At 36.1% G+C, this 18533-nt stretch overlaps 1 protein-coding gene across 1 annotated transcript; it reads left to right on the top strand.

Annotated features, from left to right (window-relative positions):
- The first annotated feature begins 475 nt into the window (after window positions 1-475).
- Window positions 476-9466, top strand: LOC145793280 (uncharacterized). The gene is made up of 6 exons (XM_082876065.1): window positions 476-655; window positions 2078-2175; window positions 2340-2409; window positions 8601-8654; window positions 8750-8887; window positions 9104-9466. The coding sequence occupies exons 1-6, from the start codon at window positions 476-478 to the stop codon at window positions 9464-9466; spliced, it is 903 nt and encodes a 300-aa protein (XP_082732191.1).
- Window positions 9467-18533: the final 9067 nt, after the last annotated feature.

Below are 18533 nucleotides of genomic sequence, written 5' to 3'. Positions count from 1 at the left end.
ACACTTGTAAGAAATCGTTTCAAGAACTTAATGTTAGACTTACCACTGCTCCAGTGTTGATTATTCTAGAGAGGGATCTGGGCTATTCAGTGTATTGTGATGCAAGAGGGAAATGTAGTAACTTACTGCTCACGACAGTTGAAAACACACGAGAGAAACTATCCTACTCAACAGTGATTTTTGCCTTGAAAATCTGGAGACATTATCTTTATGGTGAGAGATTTAAGGTCTTTTCCGATCACAAGAGTTTGAAGTATCTGTTTTTACAGAAATATTTAAATCTGAGGCAGAGAAGGTGGATGGAGTTTATGGAGAATTATGACTTTGAGTTGCATTATCATTCGGGAAAGGCCAATGTAGTGGCCGATGCCTTGAGTAGGAAATCCATTAGTAGTGTAACTTGTATCTTGGCGAGTCTGTTGAGTCGGCAGCTTTGTTTACTATAGTTGCACAACCTACACTTATGAGTCGAGTTATGGAAGCACAGCAGGGTGATCATGAGGTAGAATCCATCCGGGAAAAGATATCTAGAGGGAAGGTAGAGAAGGGCTTGAACGTGTATTCTGACTCTAGTGTTAGATATCTGGACCATCTTTTTGTGCCGGAGTCTTGTAGAGAGGAGATACTCCAAGAGTTTTACCATTTGCGCCTTGTGGTACATCCAGGAGGCACAAAGATGTATCACAACCTTAGTCGCCAATTTTAGTGAAGGGGGATAAAGAGAAACATAGCCCTGTTTGTTTTGAGGTGCCTTACTTATCAACAAGTGAAGGCCAAGAATCAGAGGCCAGGAGTGGAAGTGGGAGCATGTCACGATGGATTTTGTTGTGGGTCTTTTGAGGACTCGATGGGGGTAATGATGTCGTGTGGGTGATAGTTGATCGGTTAACCAAGTCAGCATACTTTGTACCTATGCGCACGAATGACTCGGTAGATTAACTTGCCAACCTTTATGTTAGGGACATAGTGTAACATCATAGGGTCCCTGTAACTATTGTTTTGGATAGAGATCCGCGTTTCATGGCTCGATTGTAGCAGAGCCTTTAGAATGCTTTGGGTACTAGATTGACATTTAGCATCGCTTATCATCCTCAAACTGACGGACAATTAGAGTGTACCATTCAGATCCTAGAAGATATGCTTTGGGGTTGTGTTCTTGACTTTAAGGGGTCGTAGGAGAGGCACTTGCCTTTAGTGAAGTTTGCCTACAACAATAGCTTTTAGGTGAGTATTGGTATGGCACCGTTTGAGGCCTTGTATGGTCGACCGTGTAGATCTACTGTGTGTTGGGCCGAGGTGGGTGACGCATCTATGTTAGGTCCTGAGTTAGTTCGGGAAATGACGGAGAATGTTGCACTTATCCGTAAGAGGTTGGTTTCGACTTAGAGTCGTCAGAAGAACTATGATTACCATAGGAGGAGACCGTTATCATTTGAGGTAAGAGATCACGTCTTTTTGAAAATATTACCTAGACAAGGTTTGATGAGGTTTGGGAAGAGTAGGAAGCAATCTCCTAGATTTATTGAGCCTTCTAAGATCTTAAAATGCATTAGGAAAGTAACTTATCGCTTGGCCTTGCCGCCACAACTTTCAGGGGTTCATGACGTGTTTCATATTTGTATGCTCCAGAAGTATGAGCCGGATTCGTCACATGTGTTGGATTGGACCAAGTTAAAGGTAGATGAGGATGCCTTATATAAAGAGAGACCAGATAGTGTTATAGATACTTGGGACCAAGTCTTGTGAGGCAAGACAATTCCATTGGTAAAGGTGTTGTGGAGACACTATGGTGTTGAGGAGGTGACATGGGAACGTGAGACAAAATTCCGTGAGAAATATCCAGAGCTTTTTGTTAATGTTTGAAACTTGTAATGGAAATCTTATTATATTAATTAAATGTAAAACATTGCATATGTTTTGGAAAAAGTGAATTGTAGTCGTGGTTATGAGTTGTTGTAATTGATTTAAATACATTGGTTATTGTGTTGATTTCATAATTTCGGGGACCAAATTCCTTAAGGGGGGAGGTTATAATGATTCTGGTTTAAACTCGACCTGTTCATTGTTTTGGATCCAGGATTTCTTGTCTTATTGGTTGTTTATGTCTTCTTCCATCTTATTCCTTGTTGAGATTGGTTATTGGAATGTCTTGGTGGTGTTTGAAACAGGTTGGAAGTTAGTTTTTCAAAACCGTTGTTGCACAGATTTTGGCTTATTTTCTCGAGCGAACTTTGATAACTTCTAGTACTTTTGTAGGTCTGCAAAACTATTGGGAGTATGGCATTCTTCGCTTGAGTGGTGTTTCTTGCGCTTAAGCGGTCCTTCTTATGCATGAGCAGTCTTTTGGAACTCTCAGTACTTTTGCAGGCTTACAAAAGTACTGGGAAGGTGGTGTTCTTTGCTCAAGCGGTACTTTGTTCGCTCGAGTGGTCTCTCTTTTTGTGTTTGGTCACTCGAGCGATGTTTTGGTCGCTCGAGCGGTCTGCCCGTATATCAGTCCGGAAAAGTCACTTTTTGAGTCACTTTTTCAGATATCTCTCTCTTTAAACATTTCAAAATCCAAAATCTAGACCCTCTCTCTTTGAAACTGATCTTCAACTTCCAAATACACTAAATCTATTGATCTTTACACCCTAGTTCCTTTGATAAAAAGGTAGAGGTGTAACACCCTAAAATAATTATAATGATCCAACCCAAGACAACTAATACGAGGTAACATAAATGAAACAATAAGCTTCAATTAATTAGAGTTAATAAACAAAAGGTGATTCATGCGATATATATTCATAAATAGCTTATCCTGAATCTACAACATGTGTTACAGGTAATAAAAAGGAACAAAGGCTAAACAGATATTCATATGTCCCAAAGCTTACATCTTTCCAAGTCACTGCTTGGCTACAACAAAATGAGTCTAGCTCAACATAATTAAAGCCCCTGGCTATACAAGATAAATACAACAAAAGAGAAGCTCTTGCTCCAAATCCCTCCAAGCTACTGTCTTGGCGAAGGCATATCACCAACACTTGAAAATGGTTTTTTCCAAATAGGGTGAGCCAAAACTCAATAGAAACAGTCTAACACAATGTATGAATCTTAACAAAGATATAAGTATGATATGCATATCCAATGCCCATGATAAAATCATATATAACCCTTTCACAAAACCATGCCAAGGCGAGCTTTATATCTCAATTCATTTTATCTCAATTCATCAGCCATTCACCATTTTGTTCAATTAACCAAACTGAGGGTACAACTCAATGGGTCTCTAACCAACACAACCATTATACAGACACTTTCATTTGCCATTTTACGGATATTTCGTCTGCAGGAATCGACACCCATATATACGTGCGCTTTTCGGGACTTTCACCCTGGACACACAGGCCAACTTAATTCAATGGAGTCCATCCTCTTTCTTCTCTCAAACATGGAGTACATCCTCTTTTTTCTCCCAAATATCATACATTTACAATGTATCAAAGACACAGTCATATTCAATGACAACGGGTAAAAAAGATTAGTTTCAATTTACCTAATCATCATGCAATTTCTACAACAATCATAGCTATCCTCCATCGATAGCCCAAAACAGATATTTCTAAACAGATATACAATCTCCAGATAACAAACCCCCTGATTGGCCCTCGAGGCCTGACCTGACTGAGCTGGCTGCTGACCCTGAATCGGCCTCAAACCAGATGCACCAGGTGTGCCACCCAACTGCGGGCAATACCTCTTCATATGCCCTGGCTGACCACACTGATAACACGAGAGTGGCTGGCCTCTACCCTGACTCTAGCTCTGAGATCGAGCCGAAGATGATGCTGCTCTCTGCACTCCTCCCCTCTGAGGACAAACTGGAGACTTGTGGCCCAGCTGGCCACACTTGAAACAGGTAATGTCTCCCTGACTGCCTTTCCCCGAACTAGCACTTGGCACAGGAAAAGTCGATCTAGAAAAGCTACCCTGAGACTGCTGAGGATTAAAACCCTTCTGTCTCCTACCATCACTCTGACCATCCTGACTCCTCTTGGAGCCCTTCTGTCCTTCCTCCTTCTCCTGCATCATGATTTCCATGTGGGCTGCAGCATCAACCATACGCCCAAAATCCCGAATCATAGTTCCCCCAACTCTCAGCTTGCGGCCACGCCTCAACTTCTTCTCAAACTCAATACAGCGGCGTTCCTCAGACGCCACCAACTCAGGTGCAAACCTGGACAAGCTAGTAAATGCAGCCTCAAACTCGGCCACTGAAGAACTCGACTGCTTAAGCTGACAAAACTGGTCTCGCAACTTCTCCCTGACTGCTGGAGATAAGAACTTCTCCTGGAAAGCATTCACAAAAGCCTCCCATGTACCTCCTATACGACCCTTAGTAAACTTCCACCACTGACCCGCATCCCCCTTCAACTGGAAAGATGCCAAGGTCACTTTCAACCCTTCGTCTTCGATGCCAAGCATCTCAAACGTCTTCATTGTCTGTTCGAGCCATTCATCTGTCTTAAGCGGCTCTTTAGGATCACCCACAAATTCATCCGGATTAGACCGGAAGAACTCCCTCTTCAGAAAGGAAGGTCCTGCATCTGCAGCAACATCCCGAGCTTGATTCTCAGCTCTGAGAATGCCTACTAACTCCCTGAATGCCCCTGCTATCTCTCGGGCTAGAGCGCCCATAGCCTGCTGGCCTACTGGCTCGGCCACATTGGCCTGGCCAATTCCCTCCTGAACTGCCGGAATCTCCTCTGGCACAGGCACCTCTTGCCTACCCGGCCTACCACGCCTACCGCGTCCTCGTCCTCGTCCTGACATCCTAATAAAGGAAACAAAGACATTAGCACATTAATAAATGTGCCGAAGCTAAACACTCGCGTCCTAATGCATTGGACAACAATAATTCATTCCACGTAAGCACATAATCACATAAGCACCTACGAATTTCATTCCCGGATAATGATAGTCCCAATGCGTTACTATAGTTCCGGTTGGAAGCAGCAGTGATCAAGTGCCTTTCCAACAAGACTACTAGAAACTCAAGGGTCCAATCAACATCCTAGGAACTACATTCCATACCCACATAGTCACATAAACATGTTATCACATAAGCATAAAACATTACACTAAGTCTCTATCAAACGAGACGAACCCAATGTGATACTAATCACTTCCCACGTACCCAAAGTATTCAAACCCGGTACGCTCTGATACCAAGTTGTAACGCCCTCAAAATAAACCCATTATATATATATATATCATTGACATGCATTATTTAAAGAAAACAATTTATTAATTCATTCATCAGAGTGTTACTAAATAAAAGTATTACATGTAACATCGAATAAAATGCCCTACAGGCTTACATCTTTCCAAGCCAACACTTGGATACAAAATATGAGTTCTAACTCAATACAAGAAAAGCCCTAGGCTTGAATGTTTACATGTACTAATAAATAAAGACAATTAACTAAAGATAGTCTTCTTCAAAATCCAGAAGCCAAACCCTCCCAAGCTAAGTCCTTGGAGGTAGCTTATCACCTGAACCTAAAAATGATGTTCCCATAAAGGGTGAGCCACAGCCCAGTAGAAATATACTAAACCAAATATAAGCATTGAATAAAGCAATAGCATTCAATAATTGGTTAACCAAGATAATCAGTTATGTCTTTATACAGTTTCATGACATTAATGTCTAAGACACGTTTTACTTTCCAATATATTAATTCAATATAGCTCAGAACCTGGCCAAACTTACAACAGTGTACTATATATATCAAATTCACATTTTTCCAATATCAACAAACAAATGAGACTCAGGCTCAAACCAAACACTTCATACTTCCAATTTGATACACATTTTAGTGCTGTATCAACAAAACACTTCAATATAAATAAGCACACATAAAAGTGATGCTAATGGAGTCCATCCCCTATCTCCTCCCAAACAAAATCCGGTTTAGAGGTCCATCCCCTATCTTCCCCTAAACCGTGGAGTACATCCCCTATCTCCTCCCACACAAAACAAAGTATGTAAACACATAACATCTACATCACACAATCAATACACATAATGTCTGTATTAATTCAACAGTCAAAATTAATGACTCAACCAATGTGATTAGTTTCAGTTATACCTAATCCACATGCATTGTCTACAACAATCACGACTATCCTCCACCGATAGCCCAAAACAGTTATTTCTAGACTTGGAAATAACTATAACAACAATTCAATAGGCGAGTGATTTAAATTATCCAACTACACCATTTAATCAATAATTTCCCAATTTCATGAATTTAACCAAATTCCTCAATTCCCTTAAATCAATTATACAAATTAATTAATTATTACAACTAGGGTTTTTCCCAAAATTATCAAAGTAACCCCAACATATCAAAATACCAAAACTTAGAACAAAACTTATAAAATGGAGTAGGAAATCCCTACCTCGAAGAAAACAACCCAAATGGAGAAGACAGAGATGAATACCCAAATACCAAAGTGCTCCAAATCGCCAAATGTTCAGATTAAATGGAAGCCCTCGACTCACTCTATCTTTTTAATAAAGCAACTAGGGTAGAAACATACTCTAAATAGATCAAACCTAAGAGAGAAGGTGAGTGGGGAGAGAGAGAAGTCGGACCTAGGGTTTGGAATAAAAAGAAGATGAAAAAGACTGATCAAAACCCGCTGCTGCGTATATAAACTGGACAGGCTCGCTCGAGCGAAGACATGGTCGCTCGAGCGACCAGACACAAGAAAACCTCGCTCGAGCCAAGAATACAATGCTTCAGGTCTGCAACCCTGGAGCACGCTCGAGCGACAGAATGCTCGCTCGAGCAAGGAACTCGAAAACATACACCTCCCTCGCTCGAGCGAAGAAAATCTCGCTCGAGCGAATAAGCACTGCCCTCAGGTCTATACCAGACGCAGTCGCTCGCTCGAGCAAAGCAAAGCTGGATCGAGCCAGAAGACACAAAATACAACTCTCGCTCGAGCGAACAACCCAAAAACTGGACAGCAACACTTGGTTTACAAATCCAACCAACCTGAAACAAACCTGCCCAACTCATCCTATAACTCCAAAAGAGAAAATAAAGGACGACAACAACAATTATATAATGGCAGAATATACGGAGCCTAAGTCCGGATTCAATAATCAAATGGGAAAAGACCGGGGTCGCTATAGATTATGGTAGCATTTGGTTTACTTTTCAAAACTCAACTCTGTTTTTAAATCATAATTTAAATACAACTTGTTAACCAAACATATTTTTAAAATACAACACAAAATTACTTTCAAAATTCCTTTTTTTTTTCTTTTTTCTTTTTTTATTATTAATCAATCAATCACTTTTTTCTCTCATATCTCTCCTCTCTTCTCTTACATTCTCTCACATTCTATACATCAATCAAAAAAAAAAAAAAAACTTACAAATCATTTCAAAATTATTTTTAAAACTTATAACTAAACAAATTTTCTCTTTTCAAATAATGATTCAAAAACTCAAAACTCAAAATATAACTGTACACTCAAATTATAATTATAAAATTAAACCAAACGGATAATGTTTTTTGTTTGGCTTTTGGCCCGTGTGTGTGAGGAGACAAAAACCCTCTCTACTACCCTAGAGAGAGAGAGAGTAGAGTGCATCCACCAAATAGAGGAAAAAGGGAGCCAAACTGTTCGATCGGCAAGCGTTCGTGGTCTGATTGAGCTGAAATTTGGAAGGCGAGTTCACACTCAAGGCTCTAAGATCTGAATGGTGGAGATCAAATTTGGAGCATTCTGAATTTGGTTTTCTAGTTCGTGAACAGTACCCTGTTTTTGTGAGATCTTTCCTAAACTTTGTAACTAGTTCTTTGGTTCCCAAGAAAACTTATTTGTAGTTGTTCTTGATTGTTTGCCTCTAGTACTAATTAGAGAGAACTCTTGTACACCCATTATTCTTTGATAGTGGAGATATTTGATGGACTACGGTCCCGTGGTTTTTTCCTCTCATGGTGGGAAGGTTTTCCACGTAAAAATTGCTCTTGCCTTTTTTTTTTTGATCGGCAAATTGCTCTTGCCTTGTTGTGTGACTTTTAGATTTATTATTTTCAGATTATATATATATATATATATTGTGCTCTATTCAAATTGTTTCCTAATAGATTCACACAAAGAGGGAGAAATAACTTCTGATATTTTGTGCTAGATTCGGGTATTTCGAATTGGCCTTTGGTTTTCTCCCAACAATATGGATATGTACAGATTCTCACAGTGGAAAAGGTCATAGGGAAAATACAAAAGTAACATTTATGTTTGGGACTTTTTTTACCCAGTATGCCATAGTTGAGACAATAGATGGTCCAAACAAATACAGTGGAGCGTCAGCAGTGCTTAGTGTACACCAACCAGATGTTGTGGGTAAACAATATAGTGCAGGGCGAATGATGATTGCAAACTGATAGCTTACAATTCGGGTGGAGGGTAAGTTGATCTTCTTGCTTGTTGTAAATTTAACTTCTTACTTATTTTACAAACAATTTTCAGAAGTAAAAACTAGCTTCACATAGACAAAAGCATTTGTTGTTATTACGTTTTTGGTTTGTCTCAGGTGGATCCATCTCTGTTTGGTGATGCACGTACTCGACTATTCATATATACGAATGTAAGTATCATTGCTTTTTATTGCATATTACTTTGATTGACTATATTTCTTAGTAGCTCTTACAATATATTCTTATATGTTTGTCTACCAAACAGGCAGGTCAATCTCATTGTTTCAATACAAATTGTCTTGGATTTGTGATTGTGGACACAGAAATAGCTCTTGGTTCAGCATTTGGAGAGGTCTCTATACGTGGAGGGACACCGGTTGCGATGGAAATCTACATCTTGCAGGTAAAATTTGAAAACTCTTAATACACATAAAGTCCACACCTAGACCACTGTATTGGCACATCACAAGTTCCCAAGTCATGCTACCATTGTGTCAAATAATTATTACACCAATAATTATGAAACAAAAATCATAATTAAGTAATTAGTGGTAAAGAAATAGAATTTGTGTTCTTCTATTCAATTATTCAATTTTGATATCCATGTAAAAATATATAGGACCTAGCTAATGGAAATTGGTGGCTTGGAGCTGCGAATACTAATATCGGATTTTGGCCAAAGAGAATACTTGGCGGCGGATTAGCAAACTTAGCTTCACATTCTGAATGGGGAGGAGAGGTATTTAGTCCACCAGGCACCCCAAAACCTGCAATGGGGGGAGGTTATTTTCTAATTGAGGACACCAGATATGATGCATACTTCAGGAATATTGCACTTAAGAGTCCAAGTGGAGAGGATATAATAAATCCTCAAACATACGAGTTTACAAACAGTAGAAAACTATATGATGTGAAAGATGAAGGATACAGGGGGGCTCACTTTGGGCATTTGGTACTATATGGGGGCCCTGCAGGTTCCTAGAAGGAGAACACAAATTTGGTACTTTTAAAATTTCATTTTGGCATGGATTAATAATGTAAAACTGACCACCCCTTGTCTTTCTATATATATATATATATATATAATTGCATGTGCTTTGCAAAACTTTTATTAAGACTCAAGTGCTATTGTTTATGCTTGGGTGATGCACAAACCAACCTTTTTAGCTTTGCAAATTTTAATCTTCTTGACTGCAATGTCATCAATAAAAAAAATTAGATTATTCATACAGGACCTGTTTTGAACATTTACGGGTGCTAAGCCAATGTAATAGGAATTACCCATAATTATTTATTTATTTATTTGTTTATTTATTAGCACCCACACAGAGACTGTTTGAATATGATTACCAAAATCTGCTTACATAGATTAAGATCTTAGCAAATCATTATAAGAACTCAAAAAGATAAAAATAAAATAAAATAATTTGATTTTGTTCTTTCATGGCTTAGCAAGACTCAATATACAACAAAGGGGAAAAAAAATACCAAATGAAAAATAAAGCCATAAATCAAACTAACCAACCAAACCAAGCCTTAAGTCTCATCAAATGGAGTCGGCTACATGAATCAATCCAAATTAATCTAAATACAACAAAATATCACTTAAATATTACTTTTCTTACATTTTTAACAACAAAATTACTAACTAAGCTTATATAATCAAATTTATCTATCATGTCATTTTCAATGAATAATTTAGTTAACTGCAATATAGATTTGTCCAATTAATAATTAAACATCAAACTCTTTTTTCTAGAGTAAACTACTAATAGATCCTAATAGTTGGACTTAATTCCCATCAAGTCCTATTGAAAATTAGTAATAATAAAATTGTTGCTAAAAATCATTTTTTGTGACGATTGTTTTTGTATATGTCGCTAAAAATTGACAATTAGTGACTTTTTTTTGTCACGATTTTATAAATTGTCACTAAAACTTACAATTAGTGATTTTTTTTGTGACAATTTTCAAACGGTCGTTGAAAGTTAAAAATTAGTGACTTTTTTGTGACCATTTTTTTAAACTGTCACTTAAACTTATAATTAGTGACATTTTTTGTGACAAAATTTTCAAACTGTTGTTGAAAATTAACAATTAGCAACGTATTTTAATTGTGTTTGATGAAAAATACCATTAATTATCATAGGACCTATTGAACAATAAGTACACCTATTAAGACCCACACGTAATTAGTGACATTTTTTGTGACCAAATTTTCAAAATGTTGTTGAAAATTAACAATTAGCGACGTATTTTCATAGTGTTTGATTAAAAATACCATTAATTATCGTGGGACCTATTGGATAATAAGTACACTTATTAAGACCTATACCTAACTCCCATTTTTTCTATTGTTTGGTAACTAGTTGAATTATTTTTTGAGGGGCCTTTTACTGTGGTTTGGGCTTTCCATTACGTGGGAATTTAAAATTAGAGCAATTAATAATTGTGAAAATTATAATTCAGTGGGATAATTATAAAATAATTACAATATAATTATTTTTTATTTTTTTGTGCAGCAACACAAATAAAAATAATAAAATTTTTCATTACAACAACAAAATTTTGGACAAAATTATATTACTCCTTCTGTCGACATATCTAAAAAAACATTAAAAAATAAGAAAAGAATATAGGGGAAAACATAGTTCTTCATGAATTAGATACAAATTTTTCAACCATAATCCTTTGCATACCATATGCAAATTTCCTACCCCAGGGCCAATATTTACCATCTTCTAGTGTTCATTTTTATACATTCTGTAAATTGGGAAATAGCACAGAAAAATATCTCAATGATACTATCAAAAAGGAGAGGATCAACGGCAAAGGTGGGGATGGTTGAATTGTAACAAATCAAAAATTTGTGAGATAATCTGTCATGTCACTATGATTAAATTAGAACAACTTTTTTAGGAGCCTGAATCTTTTCAATGCCAAATAGTCTATCTATAATTTATTTTAACTTCCAAAAAAATACCCAATAGAATGATTAAAAAACAAAAATGCACAAAATCCATACACTTGGAAATAACCATGAATAATCCATATATATATATATATATATGAACAGATGCAACGACATATATAAGGAAGAGAGAAGGGAATGACATGAGGCCCTAGAATGAAAATTTTGGTGACTGAAGAAAGAAAATTTAAGAATATGTAATTCTTAGATTGAAGGGCGTACCTGGAAATAGAAATCAAGGATTTAGGCAACTATAGTAATTAGCTCCATAGTAATTGCTTAAGCAACCAGAGCTCCTTCCACTCAGGCCAACCTTCGTTGGTCCAACAACTTCTTCTGCATACATATGACAGGACTTTCCATCCAAATATGACAAATTAAAGAGAGCAATCAAAATTCTGTTATCTACAAATATGATTTAAGAAACTGTGTCATTTCCATGACTGAAATAAACCCAGTCCTTCCATTGCAATAAAGCCAGTATTTAAGTGTTAAATAGTACTTAAGAAGAAGTGGCCTAGAGAGAAGAAAAAAATTGAAATAATGAACTGAAAAAAAAAATAAAAAAATAAAAAAAATGAAAGAAAGAAAGAAAAGAAAAAGAATAGGCTTTTGATTGAATGAAATGTAATGTGAAAAAAATTACTCAGTTGATCTCACTGTTAATTGTTCTTGAACAGTTAATTGTTCCACAAGTTCTTTGAAGCAAAGATATTCTTGAACAGCTAATTGTTCCACACTCAGTTCAAACACATAGACACGAACAATTCCCAAACACCAGGTCTTGGGTGAATTGCTATTGCGACAAATGATGGTAGAACTATAGCTTCCTGCAATTGCAATGTATTAATCCAATACGCAAGCAAAAAGAATCTGAACAAAATATAAACAGAAAAAGAATTCATATGCGCCATTATTCTATAAGGCTTCCAAAGAATATGAATGTGTCACGAGAAGCATAATGCAGGTGGGACACAAAATCAGCACCAAAGACAGAAATGAGATTATTCACTGGAAAAGTAAAACACTGACATTTAAACAATCATTAAAAAGATGATTCCTCTTATTTTCCGTGTGCATTAACAGACTCAGTTTATGCTGCTAAACAAATCATCTTCTCTTGCCAAAAATTAAATAAGAGATGTTAATTTCAATGGGGATCATCTAGATAACTAGACCTTCTGCGAATGTTAATGTCAAGTAGGAGTTTCTCACTACTGTCTCCTCCACCCTTGGATGGTAGTCACACTTGCAAACTTGGATTGTTACATGGAAGGGAACCATTTATTACGAGAAACCTTGCTCCATTTATCATTTTCCAAACTGCTTTGATCTTTTTCCAATATCAACAAAAACACCATAACGCAATATGTACATGGTATATACCCTAAAAAGTTGGGCTTATTTCCTTTATCTATGCTGATAAAATCAGAGGAATTAAGATGGAGAGTTGGGGAAAAATGTTACCAGTAAATTGAGACACCGGTTGGTCTCTTCGATAAATCCAATTGGAAATAGAAAATGACGGAGATACCTCTCCTTCCATTCAACTTCTTATTAAACACTATCAACATTCAAGAATTCAAATCCCATAAACTAACATAATTTTGTAAATAAAGGAAACCAAATATGAAACTAAAACCCTTTCACACTCGTACACCCATATCTATATTCACTAAGAATTCTATACTAAAAGACTAATACTACTGTCATAAAGATTTACTTTTCTGCTGGACTAAAAGATATCCAATTGTGACTAACATTCTGTAACAATACATCCAATAGGAATTATACAGGCTCCTAGTTTGCAAGGTAAAGCAAGTGACTTCTATATCCATAGTATAAACACATTTGGGATTTCATCTAAATGGAAAAATAAAAATAAAAATCATCCACTTATAACAACATTAGAGATTAAATAGTGTGCGTAATAACAATATCACAAAAATATATTTGTATAAATGTAGGTTGAACAAAATTTATCTACTTATAACAACATTAGAGATTAAACAAAGTTTTCATTTTGTCACCTGTTAGTACTATCTGTAAAGCATAAGAATATAGGTTGAGCAAACATTTTGAAGCAAAAGCACCCAGAGAAAAGGAAAACTAGAGGATAACCAATCCCCTCATCAAACTCGCATCCATATATAAGCTGGTAGAGTAATGAATGTGAAGCTTTCACAAGAATATTTAATCCAAAAAAATTGCAATTACCTTAAACTAGTGTAATTGCATTGTGAAGCTCATTTAGATTGAGGTTTCTTCTTGCAACACACTTTCTATCTATCTGGGCATTAAATTGCCTTTTGATTAAAAAGAGGAAAACCACGAAAAGGGAACATGTGTGGAGAATGTGTTAGAAGAGGGTGGATTCAGGATTCGAGGAGTCGAGAAGGCAATAGGGTGGTTCCAATAGGCAAGTTATGTTAGGCTTTTCATGCTATCAATTAAAAGCGGATAAACTTTAGTTAAAACTTTTTTAATGATTGGGTATAAATATAACAGTGAAATCATGTGATGGTACCACTAAATAATGTGAGAGTTCGCAGCAGTTGCAAAGATAATATAGTTCAGTAAGTGAAAGAGACAATAGTAGTTTACTTAATCCTAAATATATTTACAAGATTTAATTGGCTAGTGATACCATAATAAATGATTTGTAACTAAAAAATTTAAATAGAAATAGCTTAGAATAATGTATCCATATCATTTTTAAAACTATAATTATAGTAATGGATGTTCTGATTAAAAATAAAATGATCACATAACTTCTATTTGTATATTATTCTAGAATAAAATACATTCTTTGGAGAACTATTAAAGAAACAGTATTAGAAACAAAAGAAACTTAGCATAGCCAGGAATTAGTGAAGAGAGGGCACAAATTAATGACAACAATAATTTTTTTTCCCCCATAATAAACAACAATGATATATTATTAAACTTAAATATTAAGAATTCATTTGGATAAATGTGAATTTTAAATTAAAGGATTCGAGATTAAATTTTATACAAATATAGGGGAGTAACTATTTTATAGGTGGATTGGAAAATTAAAAAGAAGATAGGTTGAAATAGAAATGATATATTTTAGTAGAGAAATTCTATAAAACATACCGCGAAAAAAGTGTCTATCATATGTCGCAAGTATGATTTTCGTTGTTTTTATTATAACACATTATAGAGATATAATTTAGTTATAACTTCTTGTGGTTGTTATTTTGGTTATGAATATATATCAAGTAATAGTTAGTTATGACTCATTCTGATATCAGTTATGGCATATTGTAATTTTTTTTTTTTTTTTTATAATTGAAGATGTGTTGCTTGATTATAATTTATATAGTTTACATTTTAGTTATGAATGGAAAGAAACACATGGAGGATAAACTCCACATGTCAAATATAACTAATAATCCAATAAATTCTATATCTTTATTGAAATTAATTATTTGCATGTCAATAATGATAGACATCACCATTATATTGAAATTTTCATAAATAATAATATGATTTATCATAATCTCTTTATTTTCAATCAAAATAACCATTATTGTTCTCATAATTTAAAAAGTGTCATTGACATTTTACTTTAAATAATATTTTTATAAATTTTTTTTATTTAAAATATTTTCTTTATATTTAAAAAAAAATCCCGAAACCCTGGGGGACACGTGACCCCCTGGACCCTATGTGCCTCCGCCTTGTCCATGGTCAAGGCTATTCAAGGAAGCGAGTATTTGCTATCAGATTTTGGTCATATTGTGCAAGAGATTGCGGAGGCAAGCATGGGCTGCAGAAGCTTGTGGCGGAGTCAAAAAAATAGTTCAGAAGAGGCACTTGTTAATTAAAATTTTGAAATGTTTTTCTTCATAATTAATAACAATAGATAACAATTTTTAAATTAATATTACCCACAAAATCTTAAATATTTAATATAAAATTTTAAAAATTTTGTTTTTACAATTGACCTTGTAAAAATTCAAAATTGAAAATATATGTTGATATTTGTAACTAGTGTATCATAGGTAATACAAAAGAGTCTTGTATGTCTTATAATAGATTCATTGGTGGTGTTTGGGAAGATTTTTGTTTGGGTTTTTTTTTTTTTGATTTTTTCCGCTAAAAGACAAAGTTTTTGCAAAACAAAAAAAAAACAAATCCAAACAAAATATCATATCCAACCCCATAATCATTTCACTTTTTCTCTCACAAACATCACATCCAACCACAAAAAAACCTAACTATCTTCCCAAACACCAATTTTTTTTTTCTCCATTAATATCCTACAATTAAAAAAACCTACATAAAAACCCACTTCTCAAACACCCATAATATATAAATAATAGTGGTAGCACATTATCATCGATATATGATAGCACTAATCAATAGTAAAATAACGCATGAAAAGTCAATCACACTTGTTAAATATAATTAACAATTCAATAAGTTCTCATTTTCGTAATGGGGTTAACTATGTTTACATATAAGTGATGATTTGATTTCACTGTTGCACTAATTTTTTTTAATAATGTGGTTTGTTATAATTTTTTCATTTTCAATCAAAATAACCATCATTATTTTTGTAATTTGAAAAATGTCATTAAGAAATCATTCTAAATGTTATTTTTTTATAAATTTTTTATTGGTTAATTATTTTCCTTATATGCAAAAAAAAAAAAAAGAAAAAAGAAAAAGAAAAAAGAAAAGAAATTGCAAAACTTCAAAGGGGGCATGTGCCCCCCCTAGTCCCTACATAGCTCCGCCACTACCATGGGGCCATTGTTGTCATGTGGCAAGTCTTTATTGGGACACATCATCAACAGCACGAACAGTATCACTGTTGGCTGCAGCAAAACCAATTCCCCCTGTAGACACCCCATTTTTGACCGTCCTTAAGACTTGGACGTCACCGTTTGAACACTCGGTGATTATCCATGTTTGTGTTCGTTTGGAGTTCCCGGAAGCCTCGGCTCGCGCGCCTTGTCTCAGGATCTCCGAACTCGACCGTTTAGTGTCTGGTTTTGCACCAAACACTTGCATCTTGCCCTTGAGAGGCAAGGTGGGGCTTGTAGACCATCCCCACCCATCACCGGCAGTGGCTAGATGCCACCGGCTGGTTTTTGCTGCCACCGGCAATATTGTTTGCCGACCGGCACTCTTTGTTGCCGGTCAGCACTATTTTGTGCCGGTCGGCACTTTGTTTGGCCAAGATGGCATTTTTTGCCGGCCGATTGCTGTTCATCTGCTTTTGCAGATATTTTTGGACAGCTGTATTGCTTTTGCTCCCCTCCATACACGTGTATGGAGGGATCTCCCTCTTGCAAAGCTTGTCTTGTAAGCTTTACAAGAGGCATATAGAGAGGGTCTCTCTCTAAGGCAAAAAAGGAGCCTTTAGACATTTTTGAGGAGAGAAGACAGAGGAGAGCTCTGGTTTTCTAGGGTTAGGGTTAGACATACACAACCTATCTCTCTTTTCCTCTCATTTTGCACACTAGGTGTTTTGTGTCTTACTATTGTACACAAACACCTAGTGTTTCACCTTCCTCTTGGAGCTGAGGTTCTAAAGAGTGTGTTTTGAAGTTTTGGTCTTGGATTTAAGCTCAAGGAGGCCATTGGAGCATCTTTGTTGAAGAAGGCATCAAGGGTGAGAAACTAGTCCATTTTTCTCCCTTTTTTGCATCAATTTTCTACTAGTCTTAGAGCTGTTTTTGTGATTATTGTATAACATAAAAAAGTTCTATTTTTAAGCCCTCTTTATTGTTTATTAAGAGTGTTTTGTTGTTTGAGGGTTGTTGACCACCCTTAGGCCTCAAAAGGCCTCATTTTGAGCCATTTTGTGCTAGCTCCGGGATTTTGGTGTTGAGGTCTCTTCACCACTGAAATATTGAGGGATTTCAGTGGTGAAGATGATGCTTTGAAGTCCCAAGAAGGAGAGGGCCACCCCCTCTCCTTGTTGTCCTTGAAAAGGGCATATTTTGGCCTCTTAAGGAAGCCTATGCTTGAGTGTGTGTTGAGCATGTTTGGTTTGTTTTTCATGCTTATATATCTATAATATAACATGATTTCAAGTTGGTTTTGGAACTTCATGCATGTTTAGCATAGTTGCCATGTAATGCCTTATTTGTGCCTTAACATGTTCTAGGTTGTTAGCCTTGTTGGAGCATGTTTTAGGCTTGCATTTGTGAAGATTTTGTGCATATCTTGCCATGTTTTAGCTCTGTCCATAGTCATTTGGGTTGATTTTGGCATGCTTGATATAGCTCCTTTGTATTTGGGCTTGTTGGCCTTGAGTATGTGCATGTGTAGCATGCCATCTTTGCATTGTTTTGGTGATTTGGAATCATCCTACATGCTATTTCAGTCCCATTTCCGTGCTTGTTGGATTGCCTTGCATATCTCTTTAATGCTTTGAAAGCATGTGTTGCAATGCTCCATGTTTTGGCCATGGTGTATGCCTTTGTATTTGGGCCATTTAGATGCCATCTAAGTAGTCCTTTAGCTTTGTTTTAACATGCTAAACCTCTGATTTTGGTCCTTCTATGCATGCCATGTTTGGTCATGTTAAGTGTAGTTCAATGCCTTATTGATTTGCTTTGAACACTTAGACTATTCGTTGCATGTTTTGGCTTGATTTGTTGCTTGGTTTGGCACCATCCTAACATGATTTCAATGCTTATGTTGCATGCTAATTGCTCTTGTTTATCCCTTTCAAGTGTGCTTGAGGGTTGTTTAAATTGTGCCCAAGTGTTGGTCCTTATGTGCATATGTGTGTGCATGCCATTTAGCCCTCACTTTCTAGCACATTGGCCACTGTTTTAGGCCTATTTTAGAGCTGCCTAATTCATGTATAAGTCCATCTTGCCACCCATTTGCATTGCCCTATGTATGCTTGCATGATTGCATAAATGCCTTGCCATGTCATGTCCCATTCCTAGCTTGTATGCCTAGGTTGCATTGCATTTTGCATGCATGCCTTGTTCCTTGAATTGGTGATAGGAATTGGGCCAAATTTGTTTGATTGGTTTGCATTGCATTTGAAACCAAAGTTGCATACTTGGTTCTTTGGGCCATC

The sequence above is a fragment of the Camellia sinensis genome, chromosome 6, assembly GCF_055761805.1.
Source record: "Camellia sinensis isolate YWXY chromosome 6, ASM5576180v1, whole genome shotgun sequence".
NCBI lineage: Eukaryota > Viridiplantae > Streptophyta > Magnoliopsida > Ericales > Theaceae > Camellia > Camellia sinensis.
Note: the sequence above shows the minus strand (reverse complement) of the source record. Positions and strands in the feature narration are given on the sequence as shown.

Bases quoted from the DNA above. Each gene is read 5' to 3' on its own strand.
- LOC145793280 (XM_082876065.1), top strand. From the start codon at position 476: ATGGAAGCACAGCAGGGTGATCATGAGGTAGAATCCATCCGGGAAAAG. The intron at 656-2,077 runs GTACATCCAGGA...TTTTGGATCCAG, and splicing joins TTTACCATTTGCGCCTTGTG to GATTTCTTGTCTTATTGGTT. The intron at 2,176-2,339 runs GTTAGTTTTTCA...ATGCATGAGCAG, and splicing joins GTGTTTGAAACAGGTTGGAA to TCTTTTGGAACTCTCAGTAC.